This window comes from Silurus aristotelis (assembly GCF_946808225.1).
Source record: "Silurus aristotelis genome assembly, chromosome: 7".
NCBI lineage: Eukaryota > Metazoa > Chordata > Actinopteri > Siluriformes > Siluridae > Silurus > Silurus aristotelis.
Window position 1 is genome coordinate 7,984,356 of NC_139580.1, and position 21,537 is coordinate 8,005,892.

Below are 21,537 nucleotides of genomic sequence, written 5' to 3' on the forward strand. Positions count from 1 at the left end.
TAAATAAAACCTGAAGCCTCCAAAGCTTTTGGGAATAGTTGGATAAAACACGTACTGCATAAAACATTCGTGTGTCAGTGTGTTTGTATTTTACATTTTATGCATATGGAGATTGACATTAGCTTTGGAGGTTTGAGAGGCTACAGTATACTCAACAGACTAGTCTGTAGTTCACCGTTCTGCTGGATGTGAACTTGCTGTCTTCTGTAATGCTCTGAGCTGGACCAATACACAGCACAGTATCCAAAATCGTTCTTCAGTGAAGGGTCAGTACACAATTAGGTATAAGATGAGCCAAAGAAGATGTGCCAAAGGGCCTACACTTATTCAATGCAATTAAGGCTTGAGAATCTCTGCAACTATCACACTAGCAACTATATACTAAATATAACGATCTTATATGCAATAAGATGTGGAGTGAGCAGAACGTTCAGGTTTAGAAGTTGCACCAGAATGCAGGACAGCGTGATATTTGCTTGTTGGAAAGAAGAATCATTTCAAATGATGCACACGTCCTTATTACAACCAAATATCACCCCCAGAATAACCCGTCATCCCCACTCCCAAAGCTGACAGCTCACCCACTGACCATGCCACCCATGATTAGTGCTCATACATCATCACACAATAGGATTACATTAAATTTATGTGAACAAATGTATCTGAATGCCTAAACATCCCACCTACAATAATAGATGAATAGAAATAATGATTTTTTTATCCCATAGAAAAAAAAATTTAATGGCATGTGTCATTCTCTCCAAAAGTTTGAGCACAAAACGTTACATTACTGAAATTAAGAGGTCCGAACTAAGAGGTCCAAACATGCTCCAGCATGGCGATGCTCGTATGGTTTGTCAAGTTTGATTAACATGTCCTGCACGAAGTCTTGACTTCAACCCTTTTGTACACCTTTGTATAAACTGATGCTATTGTAGCTGAATGATCAAAATTCCCCACATTCCAAAATATAGTGGAAAGTTTTCCCATAGATCATAACAGCAACAATGGGATTGAACATGGAATGGGTATTTAAAAAATTGAGTGTGTAAATGCACTTTTTAGCCACAGTGAAGGTTTCACAAAGGTGTATCAGGTAGCAGAATGGGCAATGGCTTAGGAGTGCATTATGTAAAAAAATATCTGTAAAAAAATGAACGTACTGCGTCCTTAATTGAGTTCTTTTCACTACTGCGCACTCCCTGCGCACTCTGCGGCGCAGTGTTGATCCCCTCGAACGCACTGTAACGTGGAGGAGGGCGCCCGTACTTTCGGTTCTAACCTAAACAGCTATGTGTCCACTACCTAACTGCACTACTCTCGTGCTGTAACTCGGGTTGTTTGTTCACTATGTAGTGCACTAGGTTTTAATTAGGAAAGTGATTTAGGATTGAGCCGTAATCTGGTTCTACGTGCAGGACAGCTCACAATTTTTCACGTTAATGCTCTCAGATGGGTCAGACCGAGTGTGGGAACACAGGCTCCCCGGAAGGAGAGCTTTTTTTACTTTATTTATTTTTTAATAATTAAATGTTTGAGTGTTTATTCAGAGCTGGAGTCGCTTCATGAGGAGGACTCCTGAAAACTGTCTCACTATCGAGCCAGGAGTCTGACGGCTGCTGTTAGCTACTGCCTCCGTGAATAAACTCCTATTATACAGGTAATAATAATACAACATTAACAAATAAACACTTTTAATTGTTGTATGTGAGCTGTGAAGCTTTAAATAACATTAGTCTGGGGATCAGGAGAACCATGGTGTCCATAGATACCGAGTCTTAATGGAAGTCTTAAAGTGGACTTGTTTATTAGCTTCATAACTTTAATTAGTTTCATATTTTATTCGGTTTTATTATTATTTTTTGGGATGTTTTGGATTATTGGGTATGTTGTTTACTTTCTTATCCTACACACACACACACACACACACACACACACACACACACACACACACACACACACACACACACACACACACACTGTTTGTGTACCTGTCATAGCTACTGCCCATAATTTCAATATTAAATATTAACATTTATAAAATAAATAACAAATAAATACTCATAAAAATCTTGTATTATATGAATGACACTTTTCTGCCCAGAAAGCATCAATATTGTGCACTTTTAAAATCTCTACTTTCTTCATCTCCATCCACTTATTATTATTATTATTATTATTATTATTATTATTATTTTTATTATTATTACTATTATTATTATCGTTATTTTTATTGCTACTACTATTATTATTAATATTGTTATTATAATTTTTATTATTATTACTATTATTATTATCGTTATTTTTATTGCTACTACTATTATTATTATTATTATTAATATTATTATTATAATTTTTATTATTATTACTATGATTATTATCGTTATTTTTATTTTTATTGCTACTACTACTATTATTATTATTATTATTATTATTATAATTTTTATTATTATTGTTATAATTGTTATTATTATTATTGTTATTGTTTTAATAATTGTAATAATTATTGATATTATTATTATTGTTATTATTATTATTGTTATAATTATTATTCTTGTTATTATTATTGTTGTTGTTGTTGTTGTTATTATTCAGGATAGTTGTGCTTCACTTTAAATTTCCACAGTTTTATAAATGTGTATAACGTAGACTGAGTTAAACCAGTAGAAAAAACAATTTTTTTCCTTTAAAAAAAAAAAAATGTAATCTGCCTTTTATATGATTCTTCTATTCGTCTTTTTAAGAATCATCTTCATCATGCTGTTTTCGAATGCAGTCTGAAAGCTCGATTAACACGTGTAATAGTGTAGTCATGTGTACGGTTGTAAGTCGAAATATATCATTATAGTATTTATATATATTATATATTATTTTCTGCAAAATGTCAAAATCCCCCCAAAAATATATATAATAATGTAAATAACTGTATGTAATAATTTATATGTTATACATAATTTATATGCTTATACATAGTAATACATAAATATATATAATTTTTAATTACATTTTTTTTTTTTTTATAAATCTGTTCACATGGATAAGAAATTGAATGCATGTTCAGGTTAATTCCGGTCGTTCTGCTTGGTTTCTAATCTCCTACAAGGATCACGTTATGTACTCGCGTTATTACTTGAAACCAGATATGGTTCCTGGTGACATTGTTTCAGTGTTATTTTATACAGCAGGGCAAAACAGTAAAAAAGAAAATGGTAACACGTGATCTAGTCAATCCAGTCACCATGACGACCACGTGCGCTTTAATCTACACATAATATTTGCTTTACAAGACCACGCTGTTCGTATCCTTCTCTGCCTGGTCCCCTTTTCGAGTTCACCTTTAGCTGAAAGGTGCTGAATGTCATGTTGTATTTGTGTGTTTTAAAGCGGAAGCACGATGAGCGGAGGCGGGCTGAGCTCCGTGTCCCTGCACGTGGACGGGATGACGTGCGGCTCCTGTGTCCAGAGTATCGAACAGCGGATCGGAGGGTTGCCAGGCGTAATCCACACCGAGGTAACGTCACGTCTAGGGCAAAAATCACAAAGAGATTCCCAGTGACCACGAACATGGAACTTCTTCTCACGGAAAATCTCTTTGTTTGTTTCTGCAGTGCTTTAGAGAGCAATCAACGTTTGTTTGCTTACAGTATGTACAAAGTGGAGACGTGCTCAGTGTGCAAACATTACAGTCGAGAGATCACATCACCGTTCTGTGGAAAGACCTGCGAGTTTGAAGGGAAAACACGGTTGATCGGATTCAGAACGTTTTTTATATGCCAACGTGTACATACAGATCACACACTCGCTCATATTGCTGACATCTTAATAAAATCCCTTAATGGAAATGCAGGGCAAAAGTAATGGCACCCTAGAAAAGAAAGGGGAAGCATCATTGGATTGTTTCACACTCATCACGTTTTTGAATTTTTTTTTTTTATACATTTGAAAGAATCGTTCGCACGTAACTTTGATAATAGATCAGGACACGGTGTGAACGGCGCAAAGGTTCGCATTCCAGTATTTGATCGTCACGATCTTCCCTATTTCAGCGTCTCCGAGCCTCGAGAGGAACTAATAGAGAGAGACGAGATTGCAGTGAGGTTCGAGGGGAAGCAAATGAGCGGCGTTCACGAGAACGTTCTCCACGTCTAACCCGAAATGTTCAATATATAAATACGTCAAAACTCGATTTTTTCACGATGTATCCTAATTTGCCAGCGCAGAAAAACGTCCTCTCCGTTCTAAAAACACCCCATCGATCTCGGCTCTACAGCCACGGAATAAACCTGTACTGTACCTGTGGTTTCTTTTCCAGGAATCAGTTAATCACTGTGGAAGTCGGTATCACCGGTCTGCATTCGCGCACCAAGAACACAAACAACCTTATAATAGAATTGACTTGTGTTTTTCCCTCAGGGATCAGGACATAATTGAGGAAAAGCTTTCATCTGTATGGGCCAAACGATTTGTCTGCGTAGACAAATCGTTGTTAATGTGAGCTGCCCTTTTCCTTAATCGCGTTGTTGCCCTAAAGGCTCACGTTAGAGAAACATAATGGTATTACGTGCGTATAGGAGAGCGTTGTCTTTTTTTTATTTTTCTTTAAAGCAGGAGCTGCGTGTGTCACTGCTGATCAATAGAGTCTCAAGTCACATACTGTTATTGTCCCTATTTGATGAATGGTCAAGAAGAACCAGAATCGGTTGGACTTGTTGAACTAATGACCTGGAGTCAGCCTTTTTTACATTCTGGAGAATATATGTGTCAGCGTCTTCTAGCGAATTAAATGTCTATGGGTCTCACTAGCAAGTGAAGAAGCTGCTACCACTTTCCATTCAACCTAGAGAGGTCACTTGACTCCATATTTCCCCTTTTTTCTTTCTCCTCACGTGCAGCCCTGCGCTAGTGGATCAGGTGACGCAGTGAATCACAAGTTCTCAGTGTGTCAGAGGAGATTACTGAAGGCATACACTCTGTGTGTGTGTGTGTGTGTGTGTGTGTGTGTGTGTGTGTGTGTGTGTGTGTGTGTGTGTGTGTGTGTGTGTGTGTGTGTGTGTGTGTGTGTGTGTGTGTGTGTGTGGAAGAACAGATCAGCAGATTTATAACGACGCTTCCATAAGCTTCATTGCTCTGTTTACATTTTACAGCTCTTCATTGTGCAATTAAACAGTGTGTCGGTGTGTCGGTGTGTCGGTGTGTCGGTGTGTCGGTGTGTCGGTGTGGTTAAGATTGAACCCGATTCTTGTGCTTCTTCTCACACCGCAGGTGTCCTTGGAGCAGAAGAACGCTACGGTGATATTTGACCGAGCGCATCACACTCCCAAATCCTTAGCAGATGCCATTGAAGACATGGGGTTTGAGTCGAGTGCGACAGACGCCACTCCTACCGCGGTCGTTCAAACAGAAACAAGATCGTTCCCCGTTAGCAGCTGCAGTGCAGATCTGCTCTCTAAACTCCACCAGCTCAAGGGTGTTCTGGAGGCCAAGGAGAATGGTGAAGGCAGGAACATCGCTGTCACGTTCGTCCCGTTTCTTATAAGCGTTGAGAAAATCCACGAAATGCTCAACACACTCGTGCCACTGTCCAGCTCTGGCAACACTTCCACTGGTCAGGCAAGTTCCCATAGTTCTGGTGGTGTGGCGCTGCTGAAGATGCGCATCGAGGGAATGACCTGCCTGTCCTGCACCACCACTATCGAGGGCAAGATTGGAAAGTTAAAAGGAGTCCAAAAGATCAAAGGTGATTCAAATCTAAATAAAGTATAACTCTAATCAGGCCACACTAAATGGTCTTTGGATCTGAAGGTCATAAGTTCAAATCCCAGATACATAAAGCTGCCACTCCTGTCTTCGCATTTATATGTAAAAAAAATTTTTTACACATTGTGAGATGTTTTCTGTTTTATTAACCGGAACGCTGAACCGGAATGTTCATTATGTCAGGAATAAAGGAATTTGATTGGAAAACAATCCATGATGGTTTTTAAAGGTTGGTGCAATCACACCAAAGCGAACACTGTTCCAGAAAGTGTTTTATGTTCTTGAAGTGTGTTATTCCTCTTTATACAACAGTCATTTGCCAGCAATTCATATGTTTTACTGCACTATGTTGACATAAGTTTCTGGACTCCTGATCATAATCCTGATTCATGCTCTTTGAACAGCCACATTTTGCCTTTATGATGGCTTTCACACTACTGGAAAGATGATCCAACTAGATGTTTGGAGTGTGTTTGTGGAGATTTGTGAGATTCATTCAGCCACAAGGGTGTTAGTAAAGTCAGGTAGTGATGAAGGTGAAGAGGCCTGAGGTGCAGTCAGTGTTCAAGTCAGAGCTCTATAGCAGACTAGTCCAAGATCTTTCACTCCAACCCACAGGAAGAACCACATATCGCTGAAAAGGTCAGGTAGCCCAGTATTTTTGTCAATATAATGTATAATGAATGGCACATGTTTTTTTTACTATTTATAATTACATTTGATGTCATGGAATGTATATGAAACAAGTACATTTGAATGATCACAGCTGTAAGCAGTCAAACTCTCATTTAATGTACATGATTATGATATGAGGGACAAGCTGATGAAGCAGAACCCCTTTTAACAAGTGTTCGAATGTCGCCAAGATCATGATCACGTGTACCTGCTGCTACATAAGAAGTGCATTTAGGTTCCTGTCGGTAATCCTATGATTTGTGCGTTTTTATTCTCAGTAAATCTCGAGTCCAAGGACGCTTCAGTCTCATATGTGCCGTACCTCATCACCGCGGATGAGATCCTGAAGCAGATCGGAGTAGCAGGCTTTAAGGCCTCGGTGAAGTCCAAGCCTCGTCAGTTGCAGCTCTCTTCAGTGGATTGCCTGCTCAATGCCTCACGGCCCACACGTTCTTTTCCAGAAGGGAGCGCCAATGATGAGACTGTGGACTGCACCATCTCCATCACCACAATAATAGATGTAACAGGAATGCATTGTAACTCATGTGTGGTGAATATTCAGGACAATATAGTCAAGCTGCCAGGAGTCAGCTCAGTCCAGGTCTCCTTGGAGAAAGGGCAAGCTTTAATCCAGCACAATCCAAATCTAGTTACGGCGAAAGATCTGCAGAGAGCCATCGAAGCGCTGCCACCTGGGAAATTTAAGACCCAGTCGGCTTTGCGCGAGGCCGTATCTCCAGCTCCTCCATCGGAACAATCCCTCGTGCCAACCTTCTTGCAGCCGCTGGATTCTACAGTTCAAATCCACATCGAGGGAATGACCTGTAACTCGTGCGTGCAGACCATCGAAAGTACCATCTCCCAAAGGAAAGGTGTGAGATCAGCGCAGGTGTCGCTGGCTAACCATCAGGGGATGTTCATATACGATTCTCTGATCACCACAGCGGAAGAACTGCGAGCAGCGATCGAGAACATGGGCTTTGATGCGTTTCTACCCGGTGAGCTTCCGAAACTCGCTTTTATCATCTGTTAGAAATAATCAATCAAAAAATGCATAAATTGTACAAACAGGGATTCTTTATATAATGAATACGTTTCATGCTTTGTCAATTTGGTTACCAGAACATTATCTCTACTGGATTGAAGCCACAAATTCCTGCCAAAATGACGCTTATATAGTTAATTGATTTTGATAACAGATTTGTTCCACTGCCAAGAAGCAGTAAAAGTTGAGGTCGTTTTTCTTTTCTTTTGTATGTGATAAACAGAGACGAATTCATTGCTACCGTCAGATACGAAAAGTCCTCCGGCTGGACAGAAATCCTCCTCGTCCCCCGCGCTTTCTACCAAAAAGGAGAAGGAAGTGGAGATCGATGCCGAGTCAGCAGCAACAACCACGCATTCCAAGTGCTTTATCCAGATCGGAGGGATGACATGCGCCTCGTGCGTCGCCAACATCGAGAGGAACCTCAAAAACGAGCCTGGTGAGAGTATTCCCAGAAACCTTGGTTGCGAGGTTTCTCACGTGGCACTGGAGCAATTCCGAAAGCCACTGCTGCCTTTAGCTCTTATTAAGGCCAACATTTCTATTCTGCATGATGAGGAAAGAGCTTTGTTGGTTAGAACTGTTGTTAGTATTATGCAAATTAGAATCATGCAAATTGCCTCCACTAGATTTTTTTTTTTCTCCCCCAGTGTGTCACAGTAGATCATCTCAGACTGATTGATTTAGTGCTGTGGATAATCAATGCTTTAAAGATATCAAGACACCATCTCAGAGTAGTTATACATGCAAACAGGAACAAAGACAAAGACTGTTGAATGGTTTTTATTTGTCACATGACTCCTGACAATGATCTCGTCACTGAGGGTCAGAGGCCTTTTAAGGGTGAAGGAAAAAGTTACTGCGGAAGTGAAAGTCACTGTGTATGATATTAGTAAAGATGAATTGCCCAAGTATAAATCTAAACGAAATAAATATATTAAAAAAAAAATACATTTTTTTTTACTTTTCATTCTAAATTTACATAACTCTTTTGAAACATAATGTTGTAAAAAAAATAATAAATCCAGTAGGCTTTTTCCGGAAATTTTTCCGAAACCATTGCATTTGTTTATTGCTGTTGTTTCAGCGTTGAGAGGAAAAATTATTGATGCCGTTACTTTTACATTTTAATAAAGTGTAATGTAACGTAGAGACGAAGAGTGGAAATTCCAACCAATCAATGGTCACACCTGATTCATTAAAAATGAAGATCATTAGATTTGAACAAGTAGAATTTGGTGTGGACTTGCTTGGTTGGAATAAAAACCTGCACCCACACTGGCCCTTTCTGGAAAAGATTGGAGACCCCTGATTTACACCATACTGCACACTTCACTGCTGTCACACTGTCCTCATACGTGTCCTGCACCACCCTCACATACTTCTCTAACACACGTGACTTCCTCATACAATACCACAACTCCTCTCTTGGCACTCTGTCGACCTGGTTCCAGGTGGAGGTTGGACTGCATCAAGGATCGGCCCTGAGCCCTTTCCTGTTTGCAGTGGTGATGGACAGGTTGACGGACGAGGTCAGACAGGAGTCTCTGTGGACTATGATGTTTGCGGATGATATTGTGATTTGTGGTGAGAGTAGTGAGCAGGTTGAGAAGAGTCTGGAGAGGTGGAGGTATGTGCTGGAGGGAAGGGGATTGAAAGTCAGTAGGAGAAGTGAAGAAAAGAGTGCAGGCAGGGTGGAGTGGGTGGAGAAGAGTGATAGCAGGAGTGATTTGTGATAGAAGGGTATCTGTATGAGTGAAAGGGAAAGTTTATAGGATTTTTATTTAAAAAAAAAAAATATTTTTTTTATTTATTTATTTAGAAGAGTGGAGGTTATCATAACATTAAATGCGGACTAAGATGTTCAAAAAGCACGAGTCTTATGATTAGGTGTCCACAAACTTTTGTCCATGCAATGTATTATAAATCCAAACGATTCTCTGAGATTATTGTTGAATGTAAACTGTTGCTGAATGAATGCAACAATGTGATTTCTCTGAAGGGATCCACTCTGTGTTGGTGGCGCTGATGGCTAGTAAAGCGGAAGTGCGCTACAACCCCGGTTTCATCGACCCGCTGAGGATAGCTGAGTGCATCAAAGAGCTGGGCTTCACCGCCTCCGTTATGGAGAACTACGACAGCTCCAATGGCACCCTGGAGCTTGTGGTGTGTACTTGCTAGACATTCGTTATTGGATTGAGAGAAGAGATTTCGCTCTAACAACTTTGTGTCTTGGGATCCACAGGTCAGAGGGATGACATGTGCCTCATGTGTCCACAAAATCGAGTCTAACCTCATGAAACAGAAAGGCATTGTCTATGCCTCTGTTGCCTTGGCAACAAACAAAGCTCATGTCAAATACGACCCGGAGGTGACAGGCCCTCGGGACATAATGAGATTGATCGAGGTGAGAATGGAGGTGGCACCAAAGAGTTTTATTTATTTATTTAGTCTGGTTCTAAACGTTTTTTCAGTTCACAAAATCCTGTTATACAGTACATGCATTTCTGTTTATGATGCTTTTTTTTTTTTTTGGACAGAATTTGGGTTTTACAGCCTCTTTGGTGAAGAGAGATCGACCAGGAAATCATCTGGATCACAGCAGAGAGATTCAGCAGTAAGCATTCTTTCCGCTCTGTTTGGGGTAAATTGTTGAATATATATATAAAACACGGTGTTAAAGAATGTATAAGTTTGTTCTTTATAATTGTAAACTAAAAGGCACATGAGGAGACATGAGCAAGAAACCTTGAGAGGAACCAGACTCAAGAGGGAACCCCCTCATGGTGCCACCGAACGTCCATTTATTACAGATAAACAATGTCGAGGTGTGCAGTGATGGTGATCGAATGCAAACTGTAGTCTTGAGCCAATGTAGCAGACTGTTGATATGAAGTACAGTCCAAATCTATCCTCCCGTGTCTCTCCGTAATCTCATGAAACCCCCAGGCCCCTCGTGATCATCCCCTCCACATTTAAATAATATTGTGGTCTTAATGAATCATTAAAAGCACCTTGCTGTATGTTGCTTTCCTTCCAGATGGAGAAGGTCTTTCCTCATCAGCCTGGTGTTTTGTGTTCCTGTTATGGGCATGATGATGTACATGATGGTAGTGGACCACCAGATTGAGACCACACACCATCACAATGCCACACCGGAGGATAGACAGATGTATCACTCCAACATGTTCTTGGAAAGACAGCTCCTTCCTGGTCTGTCCATCATGAACCTGCTCTCCTTCCTCTTCTGTCTGCCTGTGCAGGTAACAAGCAGCTACTCAGGGAGTAATAATCAATGTTAGGGCCTTTCTTTTCTGTAGAAACGAGATTCCAGTTTATTTTCTTTCGGATTCGAATCTTGGACATTAACGCCATTAATGCCACAGTTTTCTCCGTAAGATTTAACGTTTTCTCCGTCCTCCAGAGAGAAAATTACAAGTCTAATTGCCCTCTGATCATTTCCGTCTGATCTAAGTACAACTCTGGACTTTTTCCATGTAGATTATTTTCTCGTGGTGGGGAAACAAATGCTGCTACTTGCCATATTCATTCTAGTGGCGTACACATCGGTGAATATCAGAGCAGAGGCTCTGATATCCGGTAACCCCAGACAACACACCAGCACGTCCTCGATTGCTTGGACACCGTTTTCTTGTAAATTGCACTTGAAATACAAATATATAGGGCTTTTGTAAGAATCTCTGATAGTGAAGTATTTTCTTTATTCAACACGTCTTCCATTTGCTCCCCCTTTCTCATCTCATGTCGGTATTTCTCGCATGCTCCCGATCTTGTGACCCATCTTGTGATTAGTCAGGGTATAAAATGCTGGGAGTTACTTGACCCTTTTCTGGGAAGTGGAACTTTTCAAAATATTTGTTTTCAGGTAGATTTTTCGAAATAATGATCTAAATGGTTAACCCTCGCTTTATTCTTGTTCCTTGCAGTTTATAGGAGGCCGTTATTTCTACACTCAAGCATACAAAGCGCTGAAGCACCGGACTGCCAATATGGATGTGCTTATAGTCCTGGCTACTTCTATAGCCTTCACCTACTCTGTGGTCATTCTAATGGTTGCCATGATCGAGAAAGCAAAGCGCAACCCCATCACCTTCTTTGATACACCACCAATGCTCTTTGTGTTCATCTCACTGGGGAGGTGGCTGGAACAAATAGCCAAGGTACAACCAGTGAAGCCTTTGTATATCATGATCGCTAACAGTATATCATCATCATCATCATCATGCTTGGAAATTAATTAGTATGCATTATCATAAACGTGGGATTGGATATGAAATATTAACCTTTTCTGTATAAATAAGCAACACCAGTCTTTGTGTATTATTTCTGTATTTGTACACTTCCACTCAGAATTCTGGGAGATGTTTTATTTATTTATTTGTATCCGAATCGAGTTACTCTTCAGCTAAGTGTTCTGGTTTTCGCTTAAGGGTTGTAAGTCTGGATATCATCAACTCATTCTATCTTTAGAAAGATAGACACTGAACACAGAAAATATGGTTATAGAACTCTTCCTGTGTACACAGTTGGACTTTTATAAGGAAGTTATACAAAAAAAAGAAGCTAAATTGAATAGCAAATATTTTTTCTGAGTGGTTATTGTTTTTTTTTTTTTTTTTTGTTTGTTTTTTTTTGCTTCATCGCAGAGTAAAACCTCCGAGGCTCTGTCCAAGCTGATGTCCTTACAGGCAACAGAGGCCACTGTCGTCTCTCTGAACCGGGATACAATGACTATTCTGAGGTAACTACGGTTCTGCTCTTTTTATCCTAATATTACACTGAGCCACTATTGTTAACTTAATGCTGAGATATACAAGCAGATATTTACACATCATGCAGTACCATCAGGGAAGAATCTGATTGGCTCAGAATTCATTCTGCAGCAGGATAATGACCCCAAACATACAGGCGAAGTCATTAAGAGCTATCTTTTACCATAGAAAACAACTAGGAGGTCCTGGAAGTGATTCTGAGGTTAATACCGAGTTATTATTGTTACCTAAAACTGTTACATTCTATCAAAACCGCAGTTAAACTTAAAGGGTGAATATGGGGGTCATTTTTATAAGTATTGATGCAATCTTTAAAAGATACACACTTTTTTTTTCTTTCTGTCTGCGCTCTCAGTGAAGAGCAGGTGGATGTGGAGCTGGTGCAGAGGGGTGATATAGTGAAAGTGGTGCCCGGTGGAAAGTTCCCAGTAGACGGGAGAGTCGTTGAAGGGACCTCTATGGCGGACGAGTCACTTATCACAGGTTAGGCACAGGTCAATCTTCCTAATTACCCTCGTTAATCACGTATTCATGTTTAATATGCAATAAAGAAATCAAGAGCTTGTATTATATTAATGTGTGTAAATAATAAAACAGGTGAAGCCATGCCAGTGACGAAGAAACCAGGAAGCACAGTGATCGCCGGCTCCATCAACCAGAACGGCTCACTGCTCATCCGAGCCACGCATGTGGGCACAGACACTACGCTTTCCCAGATTGTCAAACTGGTGGAGGAGGCACAGACCTCAAAGGTGCATCTAAATCAACGTTTATATGACTTTAGCACCGAGTGATCCACGAATCATGATTTTGCAGCGAATGCGTTTTACACTCTCGGATTCGGTTTTTATCAGAAACACAATTTTTCCGATCGAAAACAGATTTTTCTTTGTTTCAGTCATTCGAATGTTTTCCAAACGTTAAAAGGGGTTTATGCATTAAGAAAAACTAAAACTCAGCACCACTCTTTCCATTCCTAACCCACTTCTCTCTCGTAATCCCCTCAGGCCCCCATTCAGCAGTTTGCTGATAAGATCAGCGGCTACTTCGTCCCCTTTATTGTAGGTGTCTCTGTGCTCACCCTCGTTGCCTGGACTGTGATTGGCTTCGTAGACTTCTCTTTGGTGAAGACATACTTTCCAGTAAGTGTTTTTCTGCTCCTCTGATGCTGCAGAAATGGGCACACCTCTGTGCCTGTGTTTTTTTTTTTCTCAGCTCTTACTGATTTGATTGTGTTTTTATTGTTGAAAAATTTACCGTAATTTCCGGACCATTAAGCGCACCCAAATATAAGACACAGCCACTGAATTTTACAAAGATTTTTATTTTGAACATAAATACGCCGCTCCTGTCTATAAACCGCATGTCTACATTGAAACTAATGAACTTTACACAGGCTTTAATGAAAGACAGTGTCTGTTACGCGGCGTGTATCTAAACAGTAGCCTACCAAGAAAGTCATTGTTCACCGTCTTCCTCCTTCCTTTCACAACAATTTCTCCTTTTCACAACAGTTTTTCTTTTGGCATCGTCGTGCGTTTAAAAAACACCATCAGTGAATCTTTTCTCCCGATGCCGTGCAGCTCAGAACACAGGTGAAGTGTGTGTTTTCATGCCCGGTTGTTTTCAGCGTGACGAATGATTCACATTTCCTGTAGACAGTCCGAGTGAGCGGCAGGTCAAACGTCAGAGGAACCTCATCCATATTTATGATGTGGTGCGGCCCGATTCAGTGGGAGCACATCTGATTTAATATAAAGAGTTTCATTGGTTCACCTGAACCTGTTCTGCTATTTCATTGGTCTAATGTTATGGGGTTCAGTTTTTTGGCTTGAAGTTAGTGAAACCGGAAAAACGCCGGAAAAAATCCATTAATTAGCCGCTTCGTTGTTTAAAAAAAAAAGTAGCGGCTTATAGTCCGGAAAATACGGTAGTTTGAATAAAATATTATATATACACATTTGGACATAAGAGAACATAGTGAGTGAAGTCGTCTCAGTCCAGTTCCAAATTAACTCCAGTGTGGTTTAATCAGTTCAAGTAATAGAGGTGTAGAAAAATAACTTTCCAATCAACCATACCATATACTATAATACTAGGATTTTGCATAACAAATGTGACTCAATCGTGAAGCTTGTGTGTAATATATAGGATTTTATTTATTTATTTTCTACAGGATTATGATAGGAGTGTGTCTGAAGCAGAGGCGATCATCCGTTTCGCCTTTCAAGCCTCCATTACTGTGCTTTGCATTGCCTGCCCTTGCTCGCTTGGACTGGCAACCCCCACAGCAGTGATGGTAGGCACAGGAGTTGGGGCACAGAATGGCATCCTAATCAAAGGTGGAGAACCTCTTGAGATGGCACACAAGGTGAGCGAGAAAAAAAGGGCACTTTGTGTGTGTGTGTGTGTGTGTGTGTGTGTGTGTGTGTCAACACAATTTAATTGATTTCAGGCGTTTTATTTGCGGAGATTTTAAAGCTAAATTAATGGCGATCTTTGTTTCAGATTCAGTCAGTCGTTTTTGACAAAACAGGAACCATTACTTACGGAACCCCCAGAGTGATGCAGGTAAAGATACTGGTCGAGGGGAACAGAATGGCTCGCTCCAAACTATTAGCCGTCATCGGCACGGCAGAAAACAACAGCGAGCATCCGCTTGGAGCTGCAATCACCCGCTTCTGTAAACAGGTCTGCTCATTTACACATTTTCTTTCAAGCTGAGAAAAGTCTGTCTGATCTTGAGGAATTAAAGTGCAGCATGTGATCTCATTCTGAGCTTGTATTGATGTTCAGGAGCTAGGAAAAGATGCACTGGGAACTTGTACTGATTTCCAAGCAGTGCCAGGTTGCGGGATCAGGTGTCAGGTTAGCAAGATAGAGTGCCTGCTGAAGACGGAGGACAGCGACAGAGAGGAGAACGAGCGCAACGCCATCCTCGTGCAGATCAGTGACCCCAGAGCCACCTCCGACTATCATCCTCTCATCATGGACCCTGAGCCACCGAGTGAGTCCTCTCATCATTTTGGGTGATAAATAATAATAATAATAATAATCATAATAATAACATGAATTCTACAGGTACATTTTTAAAACTATTATCATTTTAGTTCAAAACTAGTTCATGGTTTCATGCCAATAAAAAAAATAAAAAAAACATACTGTTTTTTGCCACCCGTCTGTGCATTATTTATATGATATTTTAATGTTTGCATTTTTCTGTAAAATATATTTTTTCCCCAATAAGCGCAAAGAAAAAAAACTGCACCCCATATAGTGTTTTGGGATGTGATCAATAACATTTTTAATATGAGCAATTTAATACATTTTAAACTTAAAAAAAAATGCTCTATATATTTTTTTAAATTATTATTATTATTATTTTCAAAGCGCCACCTACAGGCAGATGAAACAAACGCATGCGATTTTAGCCGCAGTAGAAAATCAGCCATTTATTCCTCTGACAGTCACCATGTCAATTTAGAATAAATTTTTTTACAATACAAAAAATAATGTTATGCGGAGTCTCTCGTAACTGATACTCGTTCTATTCATTCTTTAGTTTTTATTTATTCATATATCACTTTTAAAAGCTCTTCGCCCGTTTCTTCCCCGGTTTTAGCTCGAGCGCAGTCGGCCACGTACACGGTTCTGATCGGGAACAGGGAGTGGATGAGACGCAACGCCCTGCACATACGGCCTGAAGTGGACGAAGGCATGATGGAACATGAGAGCAGGGGGCGGACCGCTGTACTGGTGGCTGTGGACGGTTAGGAACATAATTCAGTCTCACTCACTCTAATGTATTTATTTAATCAATCTGAAGCAGTGATTCATCTGGAATTCATTTGTATATTCGATGAACATCTTTTATACTCTGTTTTGCCCTTGTTTCCTCTCAACACTTGTACCTGTGTTCAGGTGTGCTGTGTGCCATGGTTGCAATAGCAGACATGGTGAAGCCTGAAGCTGAGCTGGCTGTACACACTCTCACCTCTATGGGCCTGGAGGTGATACTGATGACTGGCGACAACAGCAAGACCGCACGAGCCATTGCAGCGCAGGTACACACAACTCTCTTTTCAAACAGAAATCAGGCCAGAAACTCGGATTGCAATCTTGCGTTCAAGCCATTTCTCTGTGTGTCGCCTTCGAGGAGTGAAAGCGTGAAACTCGACCCTGCTGCCCTTTTTTTTTTTCTTCTTTTCTTTCTAAATGAAATCTGTGTGAGAGAACCGGTTTTGGCTGTTTGGACATGTCTGAAGATTCACACGCAGCAGCACAACCAAGTTGTTGTGCAGCATTTATTTACCTGGTATATTTAAGTAGCAAAGGATTGCACAATAAACATGATACATAAAATACATAGATGGGATGGATGGATTGGAAAATCGGATGGATGGATGGATCTACTGTGTATACACTATATAAACGGACTGGTGCCTCTTGCCCACGTTTGTAGGTTGGCATCCGAAAGGTGTTTGCTGAGGTGCTGCCCTCTCACAAGGTGGCGAAGGTGGAGCAGCTGCAGCTGGCCGGAAAGTGCGTAGCCATGGTGGGGGACGGCGTGAACGACTCGCCAGCTCTGGCCAAGGCAGACGTGGGCATCGCGATCGGCACGGGAACCGACGTGGCTATTGAAGCGGCAGATGTGGTGCTCATCAGGGTGAGAGCTTCCACCCACTGCATTACAGATATGATTTTATGTTCTCCATAAAAATATCAGCACGGTGTGGTATTACCATTCATGTTCTTCTGATAATGCTTTCTTAACACTTGCCGTCTTTGTTTTGCAGAATGATCTTTTGGATGTTGTCGGGAGCATAGACTTGTCCAAGAAGACGGTCAAAAGGATTCGTATCAACTTTGTCTTTGCACTAATCTACAATGTTGTAGGAATTCCTATTGCAGCTGGTGAGCATATACGTGACATAATGTATAAAAAGATCAAATCGTCCTAAATATCGATTCGGGTATGAATATAAAGAATCTTTTTCGGTGTGTAGGTGTGTTCATGCCTATTGGGCTGGTGCTACAGCCATGGATGGGTTCTGCTGCTATGGCTGCTTCTTCTGTGTCTGTGGTCCTCTCCTCTCTTTTCCTCAAATGGTAAGACTTGTGGTCTGCAAAACAGCTTATATGATCCATGCATTTTGGTTTCGAGGTTAATTTCTAATATCTCTCAGCAATCCAACAGATCATTAGATCAGCATATTATAGTTTGATACATTGACTAGAATATATCCAAGTTTCATGCCTATAGTTTTGTCCCTTGAGAAGATACTCGAATGGGTGCTGAAATGTGAAGAGTGAGATACTGTACACATATTCCTGGGGCATCATGGATTTCTTCTTGCACTAATTTCTCAGAATTTGGGCGATTGCGTTTTCCTCTGATGCTGGTATTCTAGCGCCATCTAGGGGTAGCAACCTTGCTTTTTTTTGTTGCACCTTTTCTTTGTCAAATTTTGACGTTAAAACTGTTTGTGTGGTGAAAAAAAAAGTGTGTTTGTTTATTTTAGTGGAATCTGGATACATAGACATTCTACACAGTTTTGTGCTTAAAATTTGTAGGAACAGTTTGAGGAAAAAAACGCTGGTGTGACGGTCATATAGTGTCTTTTATTTATGATCAAAACACTGCAGTGCCTTTAATGATTGTATTTTAGCACCACCTAGAGGTAGCCCAGTCAATTACTGTTTTTTTGTTTTGTTGGGTTTTTTTTTTTTCCGGAGGGGCCTAAATATTCTGTGAAAAAGTAAAAAAAAAAAGTACAGAAAATACACTGTATGGTCAAAAGTATGTGGACACACGACTATCACACCCATATGTGGTTCTTCCCAAATCTATTCCCACAAAGTTAAAGCATAAAATTGTGTAGAATGTCAATGAACACCGTATAATTATAATTTACTTTCATTGGAACTAAGAGGCCCAAAACCTGTTCCAGCATAACAGTCTTTCTGCGTACAAAGCGAGCTCCATTGATACATACTTCTACATCTCCTGATCTCACTAAGGCTTCGTGGCTGAATGGACAATCAAGCCACACTTCAAAATCGTGTGGAAAGTCTTCCCAGAAGAGTGGAGGTTATTATGACATCCAAATAGTGGATCAGGGGCTGGTTAGAGCACATGGTCTTATTTGGAGGATGAGTAAAACTAAGATAATACTAGTTTAAAAAAACAGCACAAGTCATGCAAAAATTGACAACGATAAAAATAAAGTAAAAGGGATGTAAGAAAAATAACAGCCAGGTCATAGAAATTGTAAAAATTCCATCTACAATGATTACGATCCCTGCAGCGGGTATCAGTGAAGCCGGGATCTGGGTTAACGTGATGAATTAATAACATACCTACTTTAGGAAGCACATGCCATCTGCGTTTCCCATCATGACCAATGTCTGTTTTCTTCATTCTTAACAGTTACACTAAGCCCACCGCTGAGAAGCTGGAGCAACAGATATGCGGCCAGCGCAAACCGGGCAGCCTTTCGGACATCAGCGTTCACATCGGCATGGGCGAACTGCGCCGTCCCTCTCCCAGACTCAGCTTACTTGACCGAATCGTCAACTACAGCCGAGCCTCTATCAACTCCCTGCGCTCGGAGAAGCATTCGCTCAACAGCATGGCCTTAAGTGAGCCTGACAAACACTCGCTCCTCATCTCCGGAGCTCACTGCGACGAGGAGATCGTCTGACCGGGGCGATGCCAAGAGCGACGTGATTCCGAAAGACACCACAGTGCCTGTAGCCTGTAGGGGAGGAACTAAAGTGTGATCTCATCCACACACACACACACACACAAACTGCAGGAGTTTGTGCGCCAGTCTCCATCTCTACGCCACCCTGTGTGTAACCGGTGTAAACTCGCAGCCAAAATTATAAGGAAAAAGTAGGAATGCTGACAGATATGATGATCACGTGATTTTTATTATTTTTTTGACTGAAGCTGACAATCTGCATACCAACCCAAAGAATTTTTGGACATGTCAGTTTTTTTGTTTTTTTTGTGGTATTTTTTTTTTATTGAGTTTTAGGACTTTATATTTATAACGGCATTTATTTATACTTTATAATGTAGGAAGTGTAACGAAAGAAAGTTATTCTATTTTATTCATCCAAATACGTTCCACTGACAATTTTGCCTCCCGATTCTCAAATGTACATTTACCGTGCACAGTGTTCACATACGTGTAGGAACATGATCCACTTCTTGGTTTAGGGGCTTCAACATCGATATATGATCAGATATATATCACATTCCAAAGAACTCGTTTCTTCGCCTCTTGACTGAAAATGTTATCTGAATATCTATTAATCATCGCAAAAAAAAAAAAAACCCACCGCTGTCAGAACTCCTCTGTTTCAGGCCCCTGCTGAAATAATTGTAAAATCATAGTTGTTTTCTATTTGCTCAGGTGTCCTCGATATCTGATATTAAGCCACTCTGAATATTCTCAGTATTTCTGTCGTGATTCTGATTTCTCTTATTGGTCAGATTTCCGTCACTTTAGATATGAAAGATTATTTTTTTTTATTCTCAGCGGTCACACGTAACTCATTGGAAAGAAGCTGTTAAGGACTTCAAGCTTTATTTAATTGAAGCTTTTGCATTAGGATTCTGTTGTTGGACACGTTAAACTGACAGTCAGGTGATCATGTTGAGTCATTAGCATGGGTAGAAAATCAGGGAGGGGGTTTACATTTACAGCGTTTGGAAGACGCACTTTATCCAGAGCGATTTACGGTTTTATCGTTTATACAACTGACCAGTTGAGGGCGGGGTTAAGGGCCTTGCTTGAGGGTCCTGCAGTCGGCAGCTCGGTGGTGCAGGGATCTGAACTCGATACCTTCCAAAAACAGGAGATCAATATCTTAACCACTGAGCTGCAGCTTCCTATTTAGTTTTTTTTACGTTATGTGTCAGACGCCATTATCGAGAGCAACTCTTAAATATTCATTATATAACTTATAAGAGTTCAGAGCCTCGCTTAAGTCTCTCCAGCAGCTTGGTGGTGCAGGGATTTGAACCCATGACCTACCATCAGCAGCCTTTTGATTGAGCACTTGTTATACAGTGCAATATTTCATTTTGATCATTTTTACAAATGATATTTTCTACACGGCAGTGTGACGGATGAGAAATCATTTGTGTTCGAGCTGCTATTAATGCATTATGTTAAGCCTATTTTATATATATATATATATATATATATATATATATATATATATAAAATTATTATTATTTTTTTTTTACCTCCACTCAGTGAAGGATGTTTCTGATTTTAAAATTACACAAAGTTACAGTAAATATTGGCCGTGTGGGGGGTTACATTTTAAATAAATATTATTGTATTATTATTATTTATATGGTGCAATGAAATTACGTTTCAAGCCCTTAAAGTGACAGATCCTTTAACACTTAAAACAGGATCAATCGAGAAAACAAAGGCAAAAGTGGGAAGAAAAAAGTTCCGGTTGAATTGTATAATGTCGAGTTTTGTGACAATGAAATTCCTTATTACTGTGAATGAATTAAAACAGGAAAAGAAATGGGATTTGAAATCGGAGTGTACTTTAGATTGTGTAATGTTTTACATTGTTCATTTCTTTCATTCCATTCATTTAAATTATTTTCAGCGAAACACCACGCATTAAACCCAGACTTTCGGTATCTACAACACCGTCTCAGACTATTGTAGGAGTTTAGTCTGGGCTGTGTGCCTTTTTCCTGAACAATGTACTTTTGAACTTTGTCCAGCCCTGAAAGTTCTGTGGTAAAGGAACGTTAGACGTTGTGTTACCGTGCCTTTTTATACAATCTCTATTTTGAAGGATTTTCATGACCCCAGTGGAGCGAACAAAAATATAGGCCTGATGTTTATAGGTTTATTAGTACAAGCTGTTTTCAGCTACAGTGAGCTGCTGTATTTATTGCTCCTCTTGCCAGGTGTTCTGTAGGTCTGTTTAAAACTGTGAGTGAATGTAATGAATCATACACGGATTACGGCTTGTTTTTATGGTTGTATACGGTATATCAATAAACTACAGCTTATGAGCTCCGTTTTATGTGTAGTAAAGGAGTTCAATCTGTGCATTTCTTATAAAATAAAACTGAACAAATACACTAAGGTTTGTTTCATTCGATTATTTGTGTGTGCAAATAAACAATTTGGGGATTTTAATATGGTTGCCAGATTTTCAATATTATTTATTTATATCTCATCTGTTTATGCATCTGTAGAGAAATGGTTGAGGATA

At 40.1% G+C, this 21,537-nt stretch overlaps 1 protein-coding gene across 1 annotated transcript; it reads left to right on the plus strand.

Moving 5' to 3' along the window:
* Positions 1-1,404: 1,404 nt before the first annotated feature.
* Positions 1,405-21,404, plus strand: atp7a (ATPase copper transporting alpha). Its single transcript, XM_083546920.1, has 23 exons — positions 1,405-1,660; positions 3,385-3,511; positions 5,263-5,737; positions 6,711-7,430; positions 7,701-7,916; positions 9,480-9,643; positions 9,723-9,884; positions 10,018-10,094; positions 10,518-10,740; positions 11,425-11,658; positions 12,145-12,239; positions 12,626-12,753; positions 12,868-13,022; positions 13,278-13,412; positions 14,447-14,641; positions 14,779-14,961; positions 15,067-15,277; positions 15,893-16,039; positions 16,192-16,334; positions 16,733-16,936; positions 17,067-17,184; positions 17,277-17,379; positions 18,701-21,404. Exons 2-23 carry the CDS (start codon positions 3,395-3,397, stop codon positions 18,972-18,974), a joined length of 4,479 nt encoding a protein of 1,492 aa, XP_083403046.1. The 5' UTR covers positions 1,405-1,660; positions 3,385-3,394; the 3' UTR covers positions 18,975-21,404.
* Positions 21,405-21,537: the final 133 nt, after the last annotated feature.

Excerpts from the sequence above, each read along its gene's own strand:
- atp7a (XM_083546920.1), top strand. The coding sequence starts at position 3,395 with ATGAGCGGAGGCGGGCTGAGCTCCGTGTCCCTGCACGTGGACGGGATG. Across the intron at positions 9,644-9,722 it reads ATGGCACCCTGGAGCTTGTG|GTCAGAGGGATGACATGTGC; the intron begins GTGTGTACTTGC and ends TGGGATCCACAG. Across the intron at positions 12,754-12,867 it reads GGACGAGTCACTTATCACAG|GTGAAGCCATGCCAGTGACG; the intron begins GTTAGGCACAGG and ends ATAATAAAACAG.